This window comes from Cimex lectularius, unplaced genomic scaffold, assembly GCF_000648675.2.
Source record: "Cimex lectularius strain Harlan isolate CLEC.00 unplaced genomic scaffold, Clec_2.1 scaffold378, whole genome shotgun sequence".
Classification (NCBI taxonomy): domain Eukaryota; kingdom Metazoa; phylum Arthropoda; class Insecta; order Hemiptera; family Cimicidae; genus Cimex; species Cimex lectularius.
Window position 1 is genome coordinate 117,623 of NW_019392932.1, and position 22,400 is coordinate 140,022.

General features: G+C 36.9%; 1 protein-coding gene across 1 annotated transcript in view; it reads right to left on the reverse strand.

The window, feature by feature from the left end:
• The window catches only part of LOC106664077 (protein unc-13 homolog 4B), a 63,403-nt gene extending 46,301 nt beyond the window's left edge, over positions 1 to 17,102 (reverse strand). The window contains exon 1 of the mRNA XM_014389454.2: positions 16,847 to 17,102. Coding sequence (XP_014244940.1) covers positions 16,847 to 16,986 — 140 coding nt within the window. The 5' untranslated portion in view covers positions 16,987 to 17,102. The remainder of the gene's footprint in view (positions 1 to 16,846) is intronic.
• Between the last annotated feature and the right edge of the window lie 5,298 nt (positions 17,103 to 22,400).

The window sequence follows — 22,400 nt, forward strand, 5'->3', positions numbered from 1 at the left end:
GATCCCCTCGGGCTACCCATCTCAACCCCACCTTTTGAATTTTCCCTCCTTTTTGCCATTTTTCAAATGTCGTGTAATCGGATTGGATTCTCGGCGACAAATGAGATGGCCACGGAGAGCTTTAGTGAAGTGTACTTAATTTTAATCAATTAAATTCACTATTTTTCGTGGTCAGCTTGACCAATTAATAACATTAAATTAATTAAGGTTTTTTAAGTTGAGATAAAAAGTCAGGGTCACGAGCGGGATTCGAACCCACGACCTTCGGCTTGATACGCCGCTACTCTACCACTTGAGCTATCGTGACTTCGGTCTTTTAATTTAATACTTAACTGTTAATACTTTTTTATTGTTACAGCTACTAGATTAATTAATAGACACGGGATCACAAAAACAATAGGTTTACACGAGAAATGAAATTATTGTATTAAGCTAAAATTTGACACTCTAAAAAATGATTAGTATTGGGTTGTCCGGAAAATAATGCAGGATTTTAAGTTTTCATTAAAAAAAATCTATATAAAATATTCTGTTTACGTTTACAGGATTACTCATTTGTATGAATGTCAACACTTATTAATCCTCTTCCAAATGATATTGTTTGTTTACCTCTGTAGCATTCCGCTACTTGGAAATAATTCAGTCATCCTTATAATGTCAAAGCGAGAATTTCGTACGATTTTCTTTTACGAGTTTAAACTCGGCCGAAGCGGAGCCCAAACGGCTAGAAACATTAACCAAGTCTGGGGCGAGGGTTGTGTTAATGAGTGCACTGTGCAAAGGTGGTTTAAAAAATTTCGGGAGGGAGATTTCAGCCTTGAAGATGAAGAAGGTCGTGGAAGGCCTTCCTCTCTTAATGATGATGTTCTGCGATCAGTGGTGGAAGAAAACCCCAAAACAACTGTTCGAGAACTTGCAGAGCAACTCAAAGTCAGTAAAACGACCGTCGCTGACCACCTCAAGGCGATTGGAAAAGTGAAAAAACTCGAAAATTGGGTTCCACACTCATTAAACGATCGCCAAAAAAATCAGCGCTTTGATGTTTGTGCATCACTTCTTTGTCGAAACAAAAATGACCCATTTCTGGCCAGAATTGTTACATGTGACGAAAAGTGGATTCTCTACGATAACACTAGACGTTCTGGACAGTGGCTCGACAAAGGAGAAGCTCCAAAGCCCCCAACTCATCAAAAAAAGGTAATGGTTACGGTATGGTGGGCTTCATTTGGTTTAATACACTACAGCTTCTTAAATCCTGGCGAAACCATCAATGCTGAATCATACTGTAACCAAATTAATACCATGCATCAGAAATTGGCAGTAATGAAGCCCTCTTTGGTCAATCGGAAAGGGCCCATTTTGTTGCATGACAACGCTCGACCACATGTGTCACGTGTAACGTCACAAAAATTATTGGAGCTTGGCTATGAAACTTTGCCTCACCCACCCTACTCTCCGGACCTCTCGCCTACTGACTACCATTTTTTTAGACACCTGGACCACTACTTACAACACATAATATTCAAAAATCAAACGGAACTGGAAAATGCATTTATTGACTTTATCAATTCTAAAAATTCTGAATTCTACTCAGACGGAATTAATAAGTTACCAACACGTTGGGAGAAATGTATTGAGAGTATGGGAAATTATTTTGATTAAAGAACATTGCTTTAAAGTAACTAGTTTCTTTTTTTTTGTTTAATACCAAAATCCTGCATTATTTTCCGGACAACCCAATAGCATGATTAACGTCATACATATTCATTTAAAACAAAACCTTAGTCATGGTGTCTCAAGTGGAATGTGACATAACTCTTAAATATATGTGTTTACCAAGATCTGACGGATAACATGTCAGTCACACCTCAATGTCTTTCTTATTAGTTTGCGTTGATTCACTCTTCGGGAAATGGTGTTTAGCGAAGGGGTGATTGCATAATGCGTTATTTTATCAACCTAGATCTTCGCCATTGTCATGAAAACCCATTTGAGTAACGTGCACTGGCGGCGTTTGATTTTTTTAAAAGAGAAAGCCTCTAACGAGATTGTATCGGAGTTTCCCATCAAGGAAATTTAAAACAAACTCAAAAAATGAAATTTTTATTGAAAGATCTCAACTAACGCTCTTCATATTCCAAACATAGTCAATTTCTTTCACACCAGACCGCATCTCACGACCACCAAATAATCATAGTCAATTTCGTTGGAACGGGTGTCAATAAATATACTGACAGGCAAAAAATTCCACCCAATTGATTTTTTTTGTGTTCTCGATATAAAAAAAATTCTGCCTTAATTTGTCTCATTGTTTTTATAAATAAATATTTGTTTATGCAATGTTTTAAATTGGGAATATCAATTAGAGGTAAACACACTTTTTATCCTTAATCCAAAATAAGGATAAAAGATTTTTCAATGTTCACTTTTTACGGAATTTAAAATTATTAATTAGATATTTAGTCTCCTTTGAATTTTGAAGCAATAAACTGTTTAGTTTTCATCTTTGTTTTTTTTTATTTCAATTTTTAAAATTAAAAATGCCACTTAGTGCTGAGGATGTTGAGCGAGGTGTGGCACTTACTGATGATGACGTTCCATCAGGTATGCGGCTATGGCCATCGGAGTTAGAAGTTGTCGAGGAACTGGGTCCTACCATAGAAGGGCCGGTTTGGGACGCCCTAAGGTAACAGAACCACAGGATGACCATTTTTTGATTTTGAGTATTTTGCGAAACCGGCACCTTACTGTTGTTCAAGCGATTCACCAGAATTGACCAGAACACACGGAGTTGCACGGCTCCCACTTGCTCGAGAACACAGCCATTAGACTTTGTAAGATTGATCTCCTGCACTTTTTATAGATTAGGGTAGATTTGCGAAGACTGTAATTTTCCCCAGAGCTTTTAACGTAGCTCAGTGATGGTTTGGGAGGCAATTCCAATGGAGAGCCGCAGAGAGTTGGTTGTTGTTCGTGGAGGGTCTCTGACAGCCACTCGCTATGTGGATGACATTTTGGAACATCATGCCTATCTTCGATGAAATCAGCGACAATCCTATTCTAATGCACGATAATGCCCGTCGACATGTCGCTCGCATAGTACAAACGTACCTTAAACAGCGTAACATCAGGGTCTTAGCCTGGGCCAGCCCATTCTCCAGACTTGAACCCCATCGGACATTTATTGTATAACCTCAAAAGACGAATAAGAGCACGTCCATCACTTCCTGATGCACTCCACGATATTGAAAAGATTCTTCATGAAGAATGGGCTGACCTCCAGCAAAGAGACATTTCCAGACTGGTGGAAAGTATGCCGAGGCGTCTTCGAGATATAATTAAGGCCAGAGGAGGAAATATGCGTTATTGACATGTTAATTAAAAATTTAATTAAAGCAAATTTTATCTGTCCGTCTTTTTTGCCGTAGCAATTTACATTTTTTTAAACTTTTGTAGACAAAGACTCAATTAAACATTAAAAAAGTGAAACTTTGAATAATATATAAAAATATATACAAATCAAGTTATATTACAAGTGGGTGGAATTTTTTGCCTGTCAGTGTAAACCCTTTATAAATACAGTTATTCAAACGCTGTCCGAAAATAGAATTAAAAATTGAAAATAAATGGCCTTGCATTGTCTTCATGGAGGGTGGCCCGCAAAATAATTTGTTTCCGTTCGGCATTATCTACATTTGGAAATTATATACACCTCCTCCGAAGAAATGAAAAACAAATAATATACGCATATTTCATTGGATAGAGAGAGAGAGAATGAGTGAGAGAGTGAGTGAGAGAGAAAGAGGGGAGGAATTGATATTATTGGGACATGCTTTATAATTTTGAATTAAGAAAATAGCCTCAAAGAAGCCGACGCCTTATACAAAAATGTCTTTTCTATACCGACATCCTTCCCTACCCCTTCAAAATCCAACGTATATAAACACAAAATAGCAAAATGTCACTGGCACTCTTGACACGATACGCAAGAATGGCACAATTGCACAGAAGACAAACACTTTGAGTGAGTAGAAATACTGATTGAATATATAAAAAAATATATTTTGCATTGTATAAATTCACTTTTCCACATCCAAAATGTAATTGTAATATGTAAACAATGTTTGTAAATCCCAGGCCCTGAAGATGATCTCAATAAAGATCGAAACGTTGGCACGATAAAGAAAATGTTTTTTTTTTCTGAAACCTACATCATACCAGACCGCATCTCACGATTTCTAAATAAATAAGAAAATAGCGTAAAAACATCAATTTTCAATAATTTCTTATAAAAACCCACTTCTAATGGTCAGTTTTAATCAAATCGCCTTCAATAATAATAACGATAATAATAAAATAATAATTTATACAATAATAAGTAATATAAAATAATGATTTTTATATACGTTGATACTAGGTTTTATGTACATTTCTGGTAGCCTGAAGAAAGCATTTGAACTTTATAAAAATAACATACTGAATATTAAACAAAGTCACAACGGGCCGGATCGATAGAGAAGCTCTCGCGTGTCAAGAGCACTGTCGATGGGTGGCCCTCGGAGAATCTGGCTCTTAGAAGAAGGGTCATCCTCGCCCGATTAAGAATAGGCCACGCGAGGTTGACACAAAGACACTTTTGGGCCAAACCCCGCGCGTGTGTGTCCCTCATGGAGAGAAAGGTTACTCGATGTGATCTACGTAATTAGAGGGTGCAATTCCTTGACACACCGAGAGCGGGCAGGAATGCCACCCGATTTGAGAATTGTGCTTGAGCACGGCAGGGAGTAATTGGGTCCTCTGTTTCCATTTTTGGAGGAAACTGGGTTGTTCTATTGTATATAGTAATAATAGTGGTGAATAACTAGTTAGTGTTGAGAGTGAATGCATTTATTAGCGTGAATGTGTGATGTGAGAGGGTCGATGGAGGAATATCGAGTACCCCATCAACCCTCAATTAGGTTAATTGTATAATATGTGAAAAGGGTGATGGACGAATATCGAGTATTCCGTCATCCTAATTGAATGAATGGTATGTAAATCGGAGTGAATGTATTTAAGAATGAGCTGGGTCCTGCATTGACCTAGCTGTTGACAGCAAACTCCCAGCCCAAACTCGGTGGCTGGACGGATAAAGGTGGTTTTATATTATCCGACACGACACGGCGCGAATGCGAAGCGGTTCCTACAAGACAAATATTATTTCAAGTGTTTCTTTAGGTAGTATGTATATATAGCGGATCCGAACTTATCAGACATGACGCGTGTCATACAAGAAGTTCCGACATTCTCGAGAAGAATATTTTGTCTCACCATCCGTGCAGGTGCATGAATGAACATGTCGTGGACGGGCCCCTCGGATAGTGTGCAATAATTTAGGCTACGACAGTCCCTTTTTGACTTTCGTAAGGTCAACCTTTGCATTTATTCAAGATTTTTTTTTTACATGAATTAAAAAAACTTCTGATTCGTCGTCCATCAAGTCGGGGAAAATAGTCCAAAATTCCCGTTTTTCTTCCTTTCTTTCAGCATAGGATGAACTCCAAAGCGACGACGATGAACGAGATGCTCGTCTTCGTCCAACAAAAGAGCTATCCCGCACACTTCTTTGATTGAAAACCGATAACACATTCCCGAAAACTGTCACAACAAATTTTGCCGTGTAGTAACTTGGTCTTGACTGAACGGTAAATATACGTATGTACTCTGTAGTTTCGCCGGATCCGTATCGCTTCGCATCCGCGACCTGTCGTGTCTGATAATGGGAAACCACCTTCAGGCTGAGGTCTGACCCCGGACTGCCAATACCCAGCGTTGGTGATTAAAAAAACGTAATTATTTGGAAATCGTGAGATGCGGTCCGGTGAGACGTAGGTTCCAGAAAAACATTTTCTTTATCGTGCCAACGTTTCGATCTTTATTGAGATCATCTTCAGCCACACAAAAACGTAATGAATAGTACTATACATAAAATAAACATAGCACATATTAAATATTACAGAAAATGACAAAATAATAGAACTGTGAACGAATCAGTCTATTTTTAATAAATGTAGGGTATGAGTTAAGTTATAAATGAGGGATGGGTTAAGTTATGTATGGGGTGGGATTAGACTAGGTAGGGTTAGGGTTGGGACGGCGTTAAGTTAGATAGGGCTAGGGTTGGGACGATGTTGGGTTATATAAGGTTATAGTTGAGGCGGAGTTAGAGCTGAGACTGGTATTATTAAACCCCCCACCACTTCATATTTTCATCCAAGGAAAAGCCAGAGCAGCAGCTCACAGGATCATAAATGGACAACCATCTGCAAGGAAAAGCCATATAAATAAACAATGGAAACTGAGGGAGGAGATACAGGCAGATGCCATATTAGGCATGTCAATCGATGCCACTACTTAAAAACACAACTTTTCTAAAAAGACAAGAATGGGAAGAATGGGCCAAAGGAACACCACTACAGGCAAATTTCTACTGGTGCACTGACGGCTCCAAAGGTGACAAGGATAAGGGGGCTGGAGGAATGAAATCAAAAAATAAACTTAGGTAATATGCTACAGTTGTTCAGTCTGAAATCATAGCAGTGGAACACTGCACCAGGGAATTAAATAGGCTAGGAATATATTCCCGGAACATAGACATCTTCTCTGACGGTTAGGCAAAGCTGAGGCGAGCTGAAAGCAAAGATAGTTTGGAAGTGCTTGGAGGCCCTGGCGGAAATCAGCGACACAACCTGACCCTGACATGGGTCCTTGGACATTTGGGGCAAAGAGGCAATTAAAAGGCTGACATGTTGGCCAAAGAGGAAGACCAACTTGTACTCTCTAGTCCCGCATCCTACTTGGCATCTTACCACAAAAGAGAATGCATCTTAAAATGGATCGGTGGAATGCCCCAGGGATGAGGCACACAATTCATTGCCATCCGCAAAAACGTACAAAGGAATTACTGGAAGGTAACCGCAACCGAACCAGGATTTTCGTCGGACTTCTGACAGGGCAATCCCGTTTAAGAAGGCACATGCACAGAGAAGAAACACTATGCAGATACTACCAAGAAGAGGAGGAGACCGCAGAACACATTTTATTTCTTTGTAAGATCATATGCAAGTTCAGCTGGTTGCAACTAGGAAAGGAAAAGCAGCAAGCAAGAGCCTGCACTATGGAGCCGCTGGCAAGCTTATACCTGAAGCTACTCAGTAAGTTGTAAAAAAAATAAAGGAGCACAATAGATCTACTCAGGTCGAGGTGCCTCTCTTAACCCTATCCCTATCCCTATGGTTGGGACTATGTTGAATTAGGCAGGGCTAGGATTGGAACGGGGTTAATTTAGGTAGTGTGTTAGCGGTAAAAATCTTCGTGACGACCAAAATAAACCAAATTAGTAATATATAAACATTAAATACGATTACGTTAGCTTGATTCTGTTTAAGATACTTGTTTGGGGTTCGCCTTCCAGATAATACTGTTACTGAAGTATCTTAATTAATTGCAGGGGCGTGTCTCTACCAGATTATGTTGTGAGCGAAACGCACAATTTTGACCTTTCCAAGAGAATATCATTACAGCTAATTTTTTAAAATCAATGCGACATCAAATCATGTATTTGAGTAAAAAGCACCAAATCTACTGCTGACAAATGTTGAGAAACAGTGGGACGATGTTTAAACAACTCAAAATTAAGGTTAATAAGTGATTTAGTTTTCATGTAAATTTTAAAAATGCTGTTGTAACCGAACTAAATGTATTAAGCTGGCCAAATCGCTCCGCCGTGGAGAACGGCCGATACTCAACAACCGTGCTTTGGCGTTTGCAGGGTTTGCTGTTCATCGCCGCATCTTCGTTCTTCACCGCTAATTTTTCTTTCTTCCTCCTAGCCAGTATTTTAAATGCAATATCGCACGTTAAAAGCCTATTTCTAGTTCTTGTTTCTTGAAAATATTTTTTTCTTGTAAATATCGGAAGGAAATCTAAATTTAGGTCTTCATTGGGCATTAGCGAAGGTCAAAACTGTTAAATCTTGTTAGGATTCAAAACCTTCGCCCACACAATTCAAACCATTCAATGAAATAACAGTTCTTTTATAGGCCATGTGTGGATTTTAAACTTTAAAAAACTTCAGTTTTTAATTTATTTACATATTGGCTAATCTATATTTGTTTGTCAGTACCACATTTAAAAGAACTTGTCCAATCGATAAGATCAATTATTTTGCTTCCTAATTTTAATCCTCACTCTAACCCCACCTAACTTACTCTAACCATTCCTAACCTAACTAGCCCTGACCATGCGTCCACTCACCTGCATTACAGTACTTAAGTAACAATATTATCAGAAGGCGAACCCCAAACCAATACTTAAAACAAAGGATTAAAGAATGCTGGTTAACATAACCGGACTTGTTGTTTATTGTTTACTATAGTACTGGTTTCATACCACAAGTATTTGGTCGATACTTTTATCAAATATTTCCAAAATGCTGATATTTTTAATCAAAAACTTATCAAAGCACTTTTACACGAGAAAGTGTTAAGTTCAAACGAGTTTGTCAAATTTATCAATAAAACGGACCTGTATACCCTCACAAACACCTAACCTAATGATTCCTAACCTAACCCAACCCGATAACGCGAAAATAGTCGTGCGAAAATTGGATTTTCAGCTCCAAATCAAATCCGTGTTAAACTAAAAATTTGTTAAAATTATAAACTTTGCTTTTTTTGTTGGAATTAGTTTTTCAATAATCCGTGTTGTTCCCACTCCGAGAAACTAACTCTTGGTATCAAGAGTGATTTTCCCCCGTAATAGTCCTACTCGCTCCGTACAGGAAGCCAAAGTTTGGCGCGCTTTTATTAAGCGAACACAGAAAGCTTAGGGAAGAAAAGGATGTGTGTTCTATAAATGGTGTTTTTCGTCGTTGGAAGCAATGTAACAAAGGATGGCCTAGATATTCAAGAAAATACACAGAAGGCAAGCATTCCGTGTTTTCTTCGTCTTGACTTTAATTAGTGTCTACAGTTATTACTTAATTATTAACTTTTTTCGTATGGCTTCTTTTTTCATTCCCATTCGCCGGCCTTGAGTGAATTAATATAAACCAAAATGCAATTACAAGAAGGATTAAGCTCAATTTGCAATTTTACGACAGGAAAAGACGTCCATCAATTAAATAACTTATCAAAAAGATCAAAGGTTTCGAAAAGGCTTACGGCGATGAACGTCAAAATTTTGAAATCGTCAAAAGATTCAACAAATTCAATAAATGCCGTCAAAACCGACCACATTCAAAACAATTAAAAATAATCGTTAACAATAAAATTATAAAGGAATGAAATGGCATCTTATTTGACCTATGGTAAGTAGAAGGGACGAGTGCGAGGAAGACTTGCTTTGTAACAAATGACTTACTATTGAACAAATGATGACCAAAATGTCCAGATATTCAGAGATAGTAGGCGGACCAGGATCGATAAAAGGCTGACTTTACTTACGTCAAACAACAAATAATAAGCTTAATTGATGTAATACCGGCTGAAAACTGAATCTAATAGGAGCAGTAACCTACTCTCTCGTCTCGATTGTAATCGATAAAACCGAGTTCGTGGAGAATCCACCTCTTTTGCGGAACTCTTCGCCTTTTTGCGTTCGCTGGTAAGCTTTTGGATCAAACAAATTGGAAATCTCTGATCAAAACAGCGCTATGTTTGTCGACCAAAGAAGTAGCATATAGACATCAATCACGGATAGATTAGGAGTATTTTGATTTTGATCCTTTGTTTTATTTACTTGTTTTGGTTTTGACTTCCGATAATAAGAGAAGAGTCTAAGAGCTTCAATTTCGACAGGCGAGTGGGCACATGGGTTAAGGCAAGTTAAGTTAGGAATGGTTAGAGATAGGATTAAGGTTTGGTTAGGAATGGTTAGAGTAGATTGGGTGGGGTTAGAGTTAGGATTAAGGTGGTGGGGTTAAGTTAAGTTAGGGTGGAAAATGGGGAAAAAAGGAAGGAATCCGGTCAAAAAAGGTAATAAACAACAACTAAGTTTGCCTTCTGTGCATTTGCTGTATTTGTTCGTTGTAATTTCATGTCATTCTTTTCCTAACTTGCTTCCAATGATGAAAAAACACCATATATAAAAACATGCTTAGTTTCTGGCCCAATGCCCTTTGTGTTCACTTAATAAAAGGGCTGCAATATTCTTTCATATAGGGTTCTAGTAGGTCTATAAAAAGGGAAAAAACGCCGGCATATTAAAACCCTAAGTCCAATAAAAAAGCAAAGATTGTAAATTGAACAAGTTTTTAATTTTAGACGGATATGATTTTGGTCTGAATACTTTTTGCTTCGCCATTTTCGCGTTTTCGGGGAGTGTGCATGGGTTGGGTTAGGTTAGGAATGATTAGGTTAGTTAGGGTTAGGTTGGGTAGTGTTAAATGTTTGTGAGGATACACATACCTACGTACCTAGGATATACCAAGTAGAACTGTGGGGTCCATCGAATATCCAGCGCATCCAATCAGTCCTTAGATAAATTAGCCCTTACTTCATCGCTAAGCTCACTGCACACATGATCTCAACATTTCTTTTATCTGAGATGATACAATCCGTCGTACAAAGGTTCCACACCAACTTTTAATTCCATCCTAACCGAATTGACCATGCCTTATCGACATTTTCTAATTCTGAGAAGCCGCTACGTCGTCTTAACCGATATGTTTGAACTTGTAATTTTGAAATATAGTGAATGACCTGGTAAATTGTGGAACGAGTTCTACAAACTTCTATATCGGAATTGTAACCTCCAGCGTGTTAAACTATCACGTGATGTAATATAACCAGTTTGAGAGGTTTCAAACAAAATGAATTTACGTGATAATGGTGTAAAAAGCTCTACAACATTATCGAAATCGAAACATCCAGCTGGTTAGTTTATTTATATCACGTAATAAAATAACAAGCTGGGGGGGTTCAACAATTGTGAATATTCGAGATGATGGTGGGACATGATCTAAAACCTCCTACACTGTATCATAACCTCCAGCAGGTTATCATATTACACATAAAATGGAAAAACCAGGTGGGAGAGTTTCAAACATAGTGAAATTAAATAGTCAGCTATATCCATAGTTTTATTCAAACCGACCTAGCTTTCCTTTTTTTCACTCCTAATATGAAGTCATCCAAGAAAACCATCTCCAACTATCACAGATCCCGAATCCAACATCAAAATTTTCTGTCATCACAATTCAGTCAGTTAATTATCACAAAACGGAAAAGAATGAGCGGTCTTGATATGATAATCGGTTCTGTTATCAAACAATCATCTTTTTTCACAACTGTATGAGTCAGCAGGCTCTTCCTCGTTAGTACACTTATTGTTAGTTTCGGTCCACCGACTACATTTATTGATGCCTTTGACTTCTTGGGTTTCCCATCTAGGGTCAAACTAGCAGGAAGTTGTAAAAATAAAACCAGTTAAACCACAGTCATTTAAAAAACCCTACCAGGAAAATAGAAATCCCAGGTTCAATTTTTACATACGAATTTATGATGTATTATGTATAAATAACAACTTCCAGAAATTTATTAAAAATAAACAATATATGCATATAGGTTCCGCAAATCGCTCATTGTTAATGTACCAATAATCTCCATTAATTATCTCACTGTTGTACAAGTTTTTCTAATCTTTTAAGCACTGGTCCGCCATTGAGGAGAAACATTCCTGGCAAAAGGTTTTCCATCGATTCTAAGTCGTATTATAGCTTCCCTTCCCACTTTTTTAAATTTGTTCGCCTATTGACCTGACTGTCAGGTCAAAGAGCTGAAGAATGAAGATTTGCCAGAAGTTTGGCCATCCAGGTGCCCTATTCTTGCTTGGCTTCTGTATATATCATTCCCAGGTGTAGAAAAAACAGAAATAATATTTGAAATTTGATAATTAGGACAATTACGATATATACCAGGAACAACATCATATGTGTCGTACCATCCTAAATGATAAACCGACTTTTCAGTACAATTAAAAAAATTTTCTATCCAGTTGAAAGTGTGACGATACAGACAGAGTGAGAGCGAAAGGGGGAAGAGAGTGAGGGAGGGAGATCTAGATGGCGTTGATCTGGAAGGCACCGGTGAAAAACAACTGGGAAGATAATGAAACACGAAAAAAGGTCTCGCTGCGAGAAAAAGTACCAAATAATGTATGGTGGCTAGAATGTGTCGTGAGATCTAGGCATCGATGAAGGTAAAATAAGCCTAATAATTAAATAAATTTATTTTTTCAAATAATTTGTTAGTAGCCAGGAATTAAACTTTAATTAACACTGCACCGAGATATGACAGTTTAGTAAATCCATTGTTTTTTAGCCGTTTGAAGCAATTCAAATGTTGACGGATTGGCACGCGATCTGAAGCTCAGCAATTGACCTTTAAAATTCCCGTAGTAAATCTTGTTTCCTTTAACGTAACGCTCATTGCCGTATGATAATAAAAGCAACCAGGGAACACTTAATTGCAATAAAAAACGGCACATGTTCTCTTTGCAGAATTAGAAATATTCTTCGAAGGAAAGCGCTTAGTTTTATGGACGAGTAACGCAGCGCAGGACCCAGTGTCAGGAGATATGCAGCGGAGCGTGGCAACGGCCGTGAGCGGCTCTAGGAAATAAAAACACGTGCGATCTGCTTTAAATTACTCATTTCCAAACGGACTGACGATTTACGGTTTGGCCGTGTATAAACGAGAACGGCTGACGGATTTATGATTGCCTCCAATCCAAGAAAGCCCTATGCATTTTTGTCTTGGAGTGACATTGCGTACTACGAAAAACTACTGAAGCGAAAATATATTTGCAATTCGTCGGAAATTAGATTACACAATCGTCCCATGTCCGCTAATATCTTCTATCAGTAACGCTGGATAAAATTACAATTCAAGGAATCCCATATTATTAAACTTATTAAGTTTTAAAACCGATCTGAATAGTCTTGGCACAAAATTTGTCAACTTTTACAATTAAATCATAAGCACTGGAGCATTAATTATTGGGATTGTTCAGTTGATTGGTCCTCAGAATCAATGTTACCCACAGTGTTACCAAAACAATGGATGGAGGGAAAACATGTAAATTTAAAAACATACTGTATGACAAGAATTACTTGATTTACTTACGTTCATCATCTGGCAGACCTTACAATTTAAGGTTTAAAGTATAGCGAAATCGCTAGTAAAGTTTAAAGTGGGCAAAGCCACAGTAACTGATCATTAATAGATTTAAAATTTACCTAGAAATTACAAAAAAACTATATTTTGGGAACTGAAAAATTTCTTCTTACTATAAATTCCTGAGGACTCCTCTATATATCAAAAACAATATATTTATATACTATGTTATGATGTATTTATACTGTATATTTACGGTGTAAGTTTTTTAATTAACCCAAAATAGAAGAATCCCTTTTTAATTTTCGCAACATTGCTACATTTGTGCCATATCCATGCCAAAGTTTTTATTTCTCTGAAAATATAATTTACTTATAACAAATTTAATCATTTGATACAATAAATTTGTACCATACTTTTTTTTAAAATGATTATACCTATTTTTTATGATTTATACATTTACATGACATGCATATATTTGGAAAACTTGGAACACTGCACGTGGTTCTCGACTTTCAGGAGGTTAAATTTTTAAACTGTTATCCTTGTAATGGTTACATTGCCGCTTTTCTAATTTTTCCGAGCGCAGTAGGAAATTAGGTTAACATGTTTTGTTTTTTTTAACAAAAAAAAGTTGATATTCGTTTTTCCCACCTCAAAAACCCTTCTCTACAACATTTTGGGAAGATCAAAAAAATGTTTATTTTTCACCCTCCAAATTGAAAACATTGAAACGAGTCCACCTATCCCTAGAAAGATTTAGTTGGTAAACAACAAGGAATGTGATTGATTAGTAAGTACCGAGTTGTAACAAATCTCGTGATAACTTTGAAACGGCTGCACCTAGACTTAGAAAGCTTTATAAATGCCATTCTGTCCTTACAAAATAACTGGAATTTACTGAAGCGACCTAACTACATGTTTCATGACTGCTGAGACTTCATTGTAGATTTTTCTGAAAAGAATGTGAGATCTAGAGGGCATGTCAATCTAGAAGGCACGGGTGAAAAACTTCTGGGAAAGTTGTTTGATTAGTAAGTACTGTACATTGTAAGTAAAGTAATTCCTGTCTTACAAGAGGGCTAGGAAGATTTACGCGGGTGGTTAAAAGGTGAATTTATTGTGGTTACAAAATTACTCGGATTTACTGAACCGACCAAACTACTTGTTTCGTGACTCCTCGGACTCAAGAAGAAATTTTCTGTTCTTCTCCTTAATTTGTTTTTATTCTAATTTCCTTTGATTCGCCGGAGCGTACAAATGGCATCCTACGCATAATTTTCCGAGAAAGCTGTCTCATCAAACAAATTAAAAACACACGTCCTCGTGCATCATCCTAATTAGCCGAATCAAATGTCAGATACGTTTTATACCCTTACTACAAAAAAATATTTTATTGACAATGTCTTTACACAGAAGGAGAGATTAATTTATTTATATTGCTCAAATTGACTGAGGGTCTGCCATTGATCCGTGGGACGAGCAGTATAACAACAAAACAAGGTAAAACAACCTTTTATCTCCTAATTTTGTCACATCTTTTTTGTTATATGTAAATAGAAAAATAAACTCAAAATTACTTAAAATTTCTTGGAAAAAAATCAAATGTAGCTCGTTTTACTTGCAAATCATCGTTATCATAGTGTCATATTACTTACGACTAATTATGATCATGTCGGTATGAAAATGGCCTATTTACAGAATAAATACGAGGCCTGGCTGGTAAGAACACCTTTGGGAAATATCACTAAGATTGAACAAATACTATTACAAAATTATCTTTTACAACGAAAATATTTAAGGCACAAAGAAGTCAAGTTCAATCATTTTACGGTAGGCGTCACAAGTTCATGAGAAAAGCTTAAAAAACCAAAAATATTTTCGAATACAAGACAACCTTAATTGATGGGGAAAATTTTGTTTTTTATGTATACATAGCTTATTTTCGTCAAATTAACCATTTTTAACTTCAAATCAACATTTTTTTAAACTTTAAATTACTCTTTTTTTATACTTCAAATTAACCTTTTTGTACTCAATTCTCTTTTTTTACTTCAAATTAACCATTTTTAACTTCAAATTAAACCTTTTTAATTTCAAATAAAAATTTTTTAAGTTCAAATAAACCGGTTTACACTTCAAACCTTTCTTAAATTCAAAATCCCTTTTTTACTTCAAATTAACCTTCAAAATAACCCTGTTTATCTTCAAAATGAACCTTTTTTACTTTAACTTAGCCTTTTTTTATTTCAATTAACCATTTTTAACGTCAAATTAACCTTTTTAACTTCAAATGACACATTTTTAGCTTCCAATTAACACTTTTTAACGTCAAATTAACTTTTTACATTAACCTTTTTTAACTACAAATTAACCTTTTTTAACTTCCAATTAACCCTTTTTGACTTTACATTAACGTTTGTTAATTAACCCTTTTAGGTCGGTGGAGGAATATCAAGTACTCCACCGACCAAACGGAATGAGTGTACTGTATGGATGTATTTATGTGTATGAATGTATTTATTTGTATGAATTTGTTGAAAGGGTAAATAGAATATAGACATAGTTGGGGGCTGAAATGACCGAGATGTCGGAAGCTCCAGTCAAAAAAAAAATTAACCCTTTTAACTTCAAATTAACCCATTTCTAACTGTACATAAACCCTTTTTCAACTTCAAATTAACACGATTTAATTTCAAATTAACCCCTTTTCCATCATATTAACCATTTTTAACTTCAAAATAACCTTTTCATTTAAAATTATCCCTTTTTTCAACATGTTAACCATTTTTAACTTCAAAGTAACCTTTTCATTTCAAATTAACCCGTTTTAATTTCACATTACCTTTTCTCATCAAAATAACTCTTTTTAACTTCAAATTAACCCTTCAAACGCTAGTTAGAATAACGCTTTTTTCATTTTTTGCCGACGTTTCGACCTTTATTCTTGTGCTGTTGTGTATATCACAACTATTTAAAACAAAACTAATATAACATCACCAGAATAGCACCACACTGTATGCCCTGAAGACGACCCGAATAATTGTCGAAGCGTGTTTTTCTAACCTACCTCATTCTTGACCGCTCCTCACGACTCCAACAAATTATCAAACAACCGGTCAGAAAAAAAAAAAAAAATTCTATTAATTCGAGTCTTTTTTTAAATATGAAATAATTATTTAATAGTCCAATTATTGTATACTTAAAAAATATCTCGATTTAATTAGAAGAATTATTTATATAAGAGCACGATCATTTTATATGTAAACAAAAATCGCAAATATAGAAGAATTTTGCTTGACTTGCTTATATTTCATACCCTCTCTTAAATTTTTTAAATGCTTTAAAGAAAAGGATAATTCGAAAATAAGGAAATGTTAATTTGAAGTTAAAAAAATGTACTGGAATTTTACTTTACATGTTTATATTTCATACCAACCAACCAAACCTCCAAAATTTTTGTTAATGCTTTAAAAAAATGGTTAATTTGAAGTTAAAATTGGTTAATTTGGCGGGAAAAATTGTATAAAATCTTATTAAATATTCTTGAGTATTTGATATATCACTGGTTTTGGTTCTGGAACTGCGAAACAGGATCTTTATGATGGTGCTTTGATGAAAATAATATATGGTTGTTTCTATGTAAAATAAAAATATATCTAAAGCTAAAAGAAAATATGTGTATTTACTCTGCTCTGGTGCTAAGTTTTCTTTTACACCAAGGGATGAAGTTTGCGTTTTTCAGCCTGAACTTCTTCAGGCTTACCTCATTCTTCTTTTTCCGGTTGAGTTTTTCCGACATGAAGAGGATAAGAGAATGAAGTGCCATGAGAGAAAAAAGAAGCAAATCTGCTATTCCTCCGATTTTTCAATGGGTCTATCTTCCGCACGCATTGTCCACCTGACTGGCAACCGAGACCGTTCTTGTCGACGGAAAAGCTCCCTTTCTATGGTACAGTGAACTTGGTCAAAAGCTCTGTAAACGAGTGGGGGAGGCGCTAGTTTGCACTATCTTTGTTGTGCTTTACCCCACTCCGTGTGGACGTTTTACTAACCCCCTCTTGACAACGATAAAACATTGGTTAAAGTTGGACAAGAACAAACGCACGCCGAAAGAACTTAACCAGTTCTTAAGTCCGACAGCCTACTAAATCATGTAAATAATTCCTGTTATACATTCAAAGACAAAGAAAAACTGACATTCGTATTTTCTTGTTTATTTCAAACTATGTGTATTTTTATCTGTTTAAAATATGATGGTTTGAAAGAAAATTCACCAAAATATCGAAAAAACATTTAGTGATAGATAAAAAAAACTAATAATTTATTACATGGTTTTGCTCTTAATAGCGCGTGTTACTTCCTCTCGTTTCAGGGGAGGGCCTTCAGTCCCCAAGGGTCATCGAGTATTAAGCTGTTCAACTCTTGTTGAAGGCGGCAGACGATATCAAACCCGTTGTTTTATAGGATACCTCTCAGGAAAACGTAAAATTATATTTAATGAGTTAAATTTACAATTGGCATGGATCATGTGTCGTAAGGCCATATTCTCTTCAGTCGTCTGGTGGGATTATATGGGTGGTTTATATTGTATAAGGATTGAGCATCTCGATTGGGGTGAGGGACCACCCAGACCATTTCATTGCGGTAATCCCTACATCCTCCGAGAAATGGGTGATAACTGGAGCTATATGCGGTCGAGCATTATCATGCATTGACACGATGTTGTCCCTAATAAATGGAACGAATGAGACCAAAGCTAACGCAGAACTTGCTCAATGTACCTTAGTGCAGTCAAAGATCATTTCTGCATGACAATCAGTTCGGCACGGGCATGGACGTTGATTTGACCCTATACCACAATGGACTGTCTTTGAAAAGGCTGTGACTCGTGCATGGCGCATGAAGCAAAGCGTTTCCACGACTACACCACACACGATCCCGGTAATCTGATTGGCACAAACCGACCCGACACTCATCTATGAAGAAAAACGCCTCCCCCTCGAGTGTCCAAAGGAGATGCTTCGAGATAAGAATCGCCTTTCTTATCGATGCCTCTCCAATAGTAGAGAACCTGATGTGGGACGTCTAGAGATAATACTATTCTCATGATGTCTTCTGATGATTTAGAACTCGCCCTTACGCTCGACAGTCACCTCTAAAGAGAACAGCTGCCCATTGTTCAAGTGTCACAGTTGCAAATAGTCGCCTTTCTCTTTCCAGGTGAGAGAACTTGATGCGATACGTCTAGAGATTAGGCTGTTGTTATGAAGCCTTTTGAGGACTCTTTTAGAGCTCACTCTTACATTACGGACCGTTTAGAGTTGAATGACTGTTCCGTAGTGCAGTAAGAGCAATAAAACGATAATCCACGGCCGTCGTACATCGCGGTCGACCACTACCTTCTGTTCAATCGAGACTTGCGGTGACCCTGTACCGTATGGTTAGAGACCATCGTGGATAGTAGAGCAGGGGGCACACTCAGGACTTGGGCTATGTAATGGTCGCTACGTCCATCATTGGCCAAAGAATCTGCCCAGCCGAGATCTTTTCGACTTCAAACTCAAAACCTTGTTTAAAAAAAATTTTTTAACCCAAATTTATTGTTTTATCATAGAATACAATTTAAAAAACCAATTGACTCACTCGACAATTTGGCTCTGTTAAGGATGCAAATGAAATGAAATTGAACTGATTTTCTTTATTTTAATGTTAAGAGTGTAAAAGGATTAGTTACACTATAAAGGTAAACAAGTTATTTATGTTGTGTTTATGCTTTAAGTCAACTGTTAATCTTTATATTAGTTATATAGTTATTATCGAATTTAAATAAATAAATAAAAGTGTCCGGTTTTTGTCTTTGAGTGTATATAATTTCCTTCAAATCCTGCCTGCTAAGAGAGAGAAGTTTTTCGCATTCCTTTTTTGAAGACCTTATAAATAGTAAGTTCGTTTCTGAGGTGTTAAGTACTTTGGTTAAGTAACTTAGAGTGATTTGTAATATCTGTTAGTTTCATGTTTTTACAGTCGCGTATAGGGAGTCTTTTGTCAGTGTATAGCCCCAGGTAGCTAGCACACAATATCCAACTGGATTTTCAGAGGATAAAGTTGATGTGGATTGATTTAGTTTATTTTTTCTTTTTTGCTCGACCAATACTGAAGGTTTAAATGCATTTGGATGTTTAGACTAGCCAGGTAAGTTTTAGATGAAAGGGTGGCTGTCATCTACAAAATATTTTTAGGAAGAACACGAATGTTGGCTGTATATACAGATTAAATTATATGGGAGCCGTCCTCTTTACGACCTGTGCACTGCGACCAGTATTGGTCTATTGTGCACCTCAATTTTTTAGCTAGAGCTCATCGTTAAAACTTAAGGCTTTTTACCATAACTCAACAAACTGTGGGGCTACACTTGCCCGCAAGAGGAAGTGCTTTGAGATGTACAATGCGACTGTAGAAGAGATTCAACCACTGAAAGCAGGCCTACTAATCAAGTTCTTTGATGAAATAATACTCACCGGTGTGCCATAGGCACAGAACGAGGGATAGAATAGTTCTTAAAGGGCGCAGTATATTTCACCCCGACCAATTCTACATCTACATCTACCATAACCCAAAGCTTTTTCAAGGGCTCCCGTATTTATTCCTTCAGGCCCTGGCTATTCCTCTCCCAGGATTAGGAATCTATGTAGGCCTTCGCACCAACAGAGGACGTGTTCCGCAAATTCTTCTTGGCAATATCTACACAGGCTAGTTTCTGCCACTTCGAGTCTATACATATGCCTCCGGAATTTGCTGTGTCCAGTTAACAGTCCAACTATTATTCTAATCCTAGTTATGCCGCTAGTTTCTGCGATGGTCCTTTGATAAACTTTTTCGCGTATCCTGTCCCGGGCTACATTCCCATTTGATCGGAGACATTTTATTAAACCATTCTATAATCCGCGTTTTTGGCAATTTGGTAAGCCACAAAAGGGTACAGCATCAATAGGTGTCCTCAATGAACTTTTCTTGGCCAATTTATCAGCCTCTTTGCCCCTCTGCCCTGTATCCAGACAAGGGTAATATTATTTTCCCCAATGTCTGACAGGGCTCTAATGCAGTCTTCTCTAAATGATTGTGGACTTTACCGCCGATGCAGCTGTATCGCTGTCCAAGTAGACTATTTTTCTATTGACAATCTCCAGCCTTATCTTCCTGACACCGTGTTAAATAGCCAGTTTCCGCTTGAAAGACGTTGGCATATTGTCCAAGGCTTATTATTCTAGTCCTTGGTTTATTTCCGTAAATGCCAGCTCCTGACCCATATTCGGTTTTGGAGCCATCTACAATAGTTGGCATTAACTGGGATCCGACTCTCCCAGACTGCTCTGCAAGGTATTTTTATTAAAAAGTTTTTGTCAAAACAGAATTTTGGAGTCATGGCATCAGCACGCATCCCCTAAGTTCTGTTTAGCTGAAGCTCCCTTCGGAGTGTTAGTTTCTCCTTGTTATGCGAATAGGATCCCTTAGAGCCTGTCCCTGCATTAGCCTGGCTGTTTATATAAGACCCTTGGATGTTGCCCTGGGAGATACTCGCTTTAACGGGAATATACGTAGAAATGGCAGTCTCCTTTGAAAGAGATTTATAAATCTTTTGCCTTGGCTCATACCTAGTTTTTTAGTGTTTATTTCTAAAGCTATTTTTCGAATTTCAACTTAATCACACTCCCATACACCCTAACCGTGGTTCTGGTCCCGGTCAGTTGATTCGATCCTGTTCATTTCCTTTCATGTCCCAGAACCGGACTAATGCTTTACATTCACAAAGGATGTGGGTTGCTGTCTCTGGTTCCTCCTGTCAGAGTCGGTCTGTTTATGTCTCTGCTTTTCCCATCTTTTTTAGGTGGTAGTTGAGAGGGCAGTTGCCGGTTATATAGTTTTCCTCCTTTGCCTTCCTTTTGAGAGATGAATCTCTTAGCTTTCCTGCTTGACATTTTTTTCCTCTGCTTGAGCGTTTCTTTCTCAAACGATGTGCCAGTTCCAACTGAACTGTGACTTAAACACACTCCAATGCACCTAGTTGATATTCTGATCCCATGATTAAGGGGCTCTTTTTGTTCCTTCAAAAAGGGCTTTTTCATGTCTCAAAACCCCCTTGAAAGTGATATTGTTCTGTTTTTCTAGACATTAGTTAATTTAGCGCCTTTATAGCTGCTTATCTGTCCTTAAGTATGTAAAGCCTTCATATTCGTCTTTATCAACTCTTGTGCACAGAGTTGAACCCCAACTTGGAAAATTGTTGGGATTAGCCAAAGGGGTTTTTCTTGGATATAGTTCAGCCCTTTTACCTACACAAACTCACTGTTCTATCTTCGAGGTATCTGTGTACCAAATTAGGGCTCCTTCCTGAAACTTCGGACGAATTTTCCTCCGAATGCTTCTCTAATCGATGACCACTTGGATTTTTTTTAGAGAGAGAGTGATCAGCGAGGTTAACCAGGTTGTCAGTAAACGCAATTTCAATCTTTATTTCATACTCCAATTCATCCACAAGGTCGATATAAATGGCTAAAAAAAAGACAGTGTACACCCTTGATTCACATTAGATACAGCAGACTTTTCCATCTATGTAGTTAAGATTCGTCGATGAGGAGCTTTCTTACAAATACTTGGGAGCAAGGCTTGATAAATCTGTGGACAAATATTGTTTTGCCCTGAAAATGACCTTAAAATAAGGCGAAAGCTTGTCAGTAACAAGTGAATTTTCTTTTTCAAGACTATACCGTGATCTAGAGTATTCACGAGTACAAAAGTGGTTGATACATCTAACGCTTAAAACTTTTACATATACAAAATTGAAGCAAAATTATATTGGTTTTTCGCCTGGTTACATCTCATTACTTCAGCTGGATCACCTATTAAATATATTAAGTGTTGAATCGGCTAATATTACCTCTCATGCCTTCTGATATCGAAAGAATTGTTATGACCCGTTTTTTCTACTTGACTCGACAGCCATTTACAAAATCTATCAATTGGTCAGCCTCTGAAGTACTGTGACAAAAGAAACATTTTTGAAAGAGCCACAAATTTATATTATCTTGTGTGCATTATTAATACTCATTTCGTAAAAATACTGGTAATTTTATGAGAATATTGGTTGAAGGAAGATTTCTTATTTATATCCTGCCAAATTTTACTATATAAATACGTTTCTTTCCAAAAGGTAGATTGGGGATGAGGCCAGCGTTTCAGTTC